The sequence below is a fragment of the Andrographis paniculata genome, unplaced genomic scaffold, assembly GCF_009805555.1.
Source record: "Andrographis paniculata isolate CXL003 unplaced genomic scaffold, ASM980555v1 Contig89END, whole genome shotgun sequence".
Classification (NCBI taxonomy): Eukaryota; Viridiplantae; Streptophyta; class Magnoliopsida; order Lamiales; family Acanthaceae; genus Andrographis; species Andrographis paniculata.
Genome location: NW_026137627.1, coordinates 2571009 through 2574250, shown reverse-complemented (window position 1 = coordinate 2574250; position 3242 = coordinate 2571009). Strand labels below are relative to the sequence as shown.

Sequence of the window (3242 nt, the reverse complement as noted above, 5' to 3'; positions counted from 1 at the left end):
AAATGCCAATTTTGAATGCCTGCCGTTTCCAAGTACTCTACAATACAAACTCAAGAAAGCAAATGCAACACTATGATAAATTCATAATCACAACTCTGCACCTTTGTAAGGATTATTATACTTCATTAAAAAATTAATATAAATCTAAATTCTACCCAACAGAGAAAGGAAGATTCCAGAATTGAAGTCCACGTTTACCATACACACATAATGAAAATAGTACACAGCTCGGCAATGCAATCTAGTTACAAAAGGCCAATAAAAGACGAGACAGGAAATACCTAAATTCAGAATATAATCCTGACACAATATAGATCACAGTTATGCATTCACGACATCAAAGCAGCAAACACGTAAATTGCAGATCCGTCAAAGTAATAATTTTTTTTTTTATATAGGTTTAACAAATCGCTAGAATATATATTGATTCAATCATCAAACCATCTCCTTGGCAGGCGCAGCAGGTTTCTTGATCTCATCCTCAACCACTTTAGCATCCGCAGGGATCGCCACGTATCCAAACTTCTTCTTAGCGGCGGAAATCTCGTCGTCTTCGTCATCGGAAGAAGAAACGTCTTCGTACTCCAATCGGCGATCAGAGAACAGCGCCCAAACAAGATACATGACAGCCGCGGTTAGAGCGCCGCATCCGACGCCGAAAAGCAAAGCTCCGACAACGCTCATCAAATCTCTGGTACGATCGCGAATCGAGCTCGACACGGAGGAATAAAACTTCAGGGGCAAACCGGATGACGCGATCATCGACGACGATTGCGAATCGTCGCCGTTGGAGTCGAAATTGATGGAGGCGAAGCGGTCGGGGACCCGATTGTCGGTGGCGGAAGTGAACACGAGATTGAGGTACCGAGGGCTTAGGTCACGGAAGATGTAATTGGGGTTAACATCCTCGGGAAGGGAATTGGCGTTAGGGTAAAAAGTGGTGGTTGTCGTAGCAGAGAAATAGAAGAGCGTCTTGCACGGACGAGCAGCGGCGGTGGTGGCGGCGGCGGCGGCGACGAGGAGGAGCAGCAGCGGTAGAGACGAAGTCGCCATTCTCACGCTTTTTCTATGAATTTGGTAAACGCAGAAGAAAATCGACGAACCTGACTTTAGAGAGAGATATATAAATAATATTTTATGCCCCCTCAGATTTGTTTTTATTACAAACTTACCCCCTAAATTATCGGGTACGTATCAATATCCGCCCTGATATTTTCACCTTATATATATAATAAAAAATTAATTAATTAATTAACCCCCCAAAAATGAGTAAGATTGTGTTCATTTAATAATTTAAAATAAATAAAAAAATAGTATGTACGTATATATAATAACACAATGCATTATACTTTACACAGTATACAATATAACCTATACTATTCCGTTCGACTCTAAAAGTCTCGTTTACTTAAAAATAAAACAATGGATTGTACTTTATAGTGTATACAATGTAACATATACTATATCCGTCTGACTCTCAAAATCTCCCTTACTTTTTTATGTGTTGATATTTGAATATTAATTATTATATGAAAACGTAATACAAATTAAGAAAAAATGACAAAAATACTTCTACTAGTATCTTATAATACTATTACAATGATATTTGTGCAAAAAATTATACAAATATAAAAATATTTTTAATGTTAAATACAATGACGCAAAAGATAAATAAGACCTTTGGAGCCGGACAGACGAAGTATATGATAATATATTCTTTCTTCGCCTAGAGTATATTCATTTCGGATTCTATTATATTTTAAAAAGTTCATGAATTTTTTTTTTTTGGTGTATTCAATTGGGATTTTAATGAATTTTTTTGGATTTTAAAAAGTCTATAGATTTATGTGGATTTAGAAAATCCACAGAGTTTACGTTGAGTTTGATGGATTTTAGTAATTAATTTAGATAGATTTCTACGAATTTGATTGAATTGTATGAATTTTGTAGGATTGTAAAATAATTTTTTTGTGAATATATATTAATTATATAAATTTATATCAAACAACAAATTTTATAATATAATAAATAATTATTAATAAGATAATATTTAATATTAATAAATAATATATAAGTATTAATAAATAATATATACGGAGGTTATATTAATATAAATAAATAAATAATTTATGATTTTTAAAAGAAATAAATAAATATAAATTAATGGTTCAACAAAAAAATATATATTTAAATATCTATTTCACCGTTATCTTGTGATAATATAGTGTATTCGATAATTGAAAAAAAAAAAGACAGACAGTAATACATATTTATTGTGATAATAATATTTTTTAAAATTATATTTATAATATAAAAATATATATTTAAAAAAATTCATAATAATTTGCTAATATATTTTAGTTTTAAATTATTATTTTTATTAAAAATTATAATAATAGTAATAAATATTATTTTATTATTGATCACATATACAACAACAACAACAACAATAATAATAATAATAATAATTTTAAGAATTCATCAAAATCTGTGATAGTTAAGAGAGATTTTTTTTTATACAAAATTTTCACAAAAATCCATTAAAATCCATAGACTTTCGAAGTGTATGGATTGTTGAATATCTCAATATTTTAAAAGACTTTTAAAAGTCTAAGTTGAATACCTCAGAATTTTAAAAGACTTTTAAAAGTCTTGATTAATACCTCTAGATTTTAAAAGACTTTTAAAAGTTTTAATTGAATACACTCAGATTTTGAAAGTTCTACAAAATTTATATTGAATACACCCCTTAGTTTAGAAAATTCATAGAGTAATTTGATGCTTTTATGTATTTATTTAAATAGATTCTTACATAATTGATTAGATTTTTTTTTATGTATTTATATAGATTTCATAGGACCGTAAAATATTTTTTATTAATTTATATAATTTGTATAAATTTATACGAAACAAGATAAAATAAATAAATAACTAAATAGAAATACAGAAAATATAAAAAGTATATATATGGAGTATTATATTTTTATAAAATAAAGTGTATACTAATATATATGATATATTATTAATGATGTATAATGAATATAGCATAATAATACTACTTTTATATATTAATATTTTAAATTTTATAATTTTATTATATTATCATTCAATATATTAATTTATTTTAATGGGTTAGAATTTTAGTATAATTTTATTATATGGATATATATATTATTAATTTAACAAATTTAATATGAAATAGTAATGGGATAAAATAGACAATTTTTTATGCAAGAAAAATA

General features: G+C 27.5%; 1 protein-coding gene across 1 annotated transcript; it reads right to left on the bottom strand.

Annotated features, from left to right (window-relative positions):
- Positions 1 to 435: 435 nt before the first annotated feature.
- Positions 436 to 1053, bottom strand: LOC127242872 (uncharacterized). The gene has a single exon (XM_051262581.1). It carries the CDS (start codon positions 1051 to 1053, stop codon positions 436 to 438), a length of 618 nt encoding a protein of 205 aa, XP_051118538.1.
- Between the last annotated feature and the right edge of the window lie 2189 nt (positions 1054 to 3242).

Excerpts from the sequence above, each read along its gene's own strand:
- LOC127242872 (XM_051262581.1), bottom strand. The coding sequence starts at position 1,053 with ATGGCGACTTCGTCTCTACCGCTGCTGCTCCTCCTCGTCGCCGCCGCC.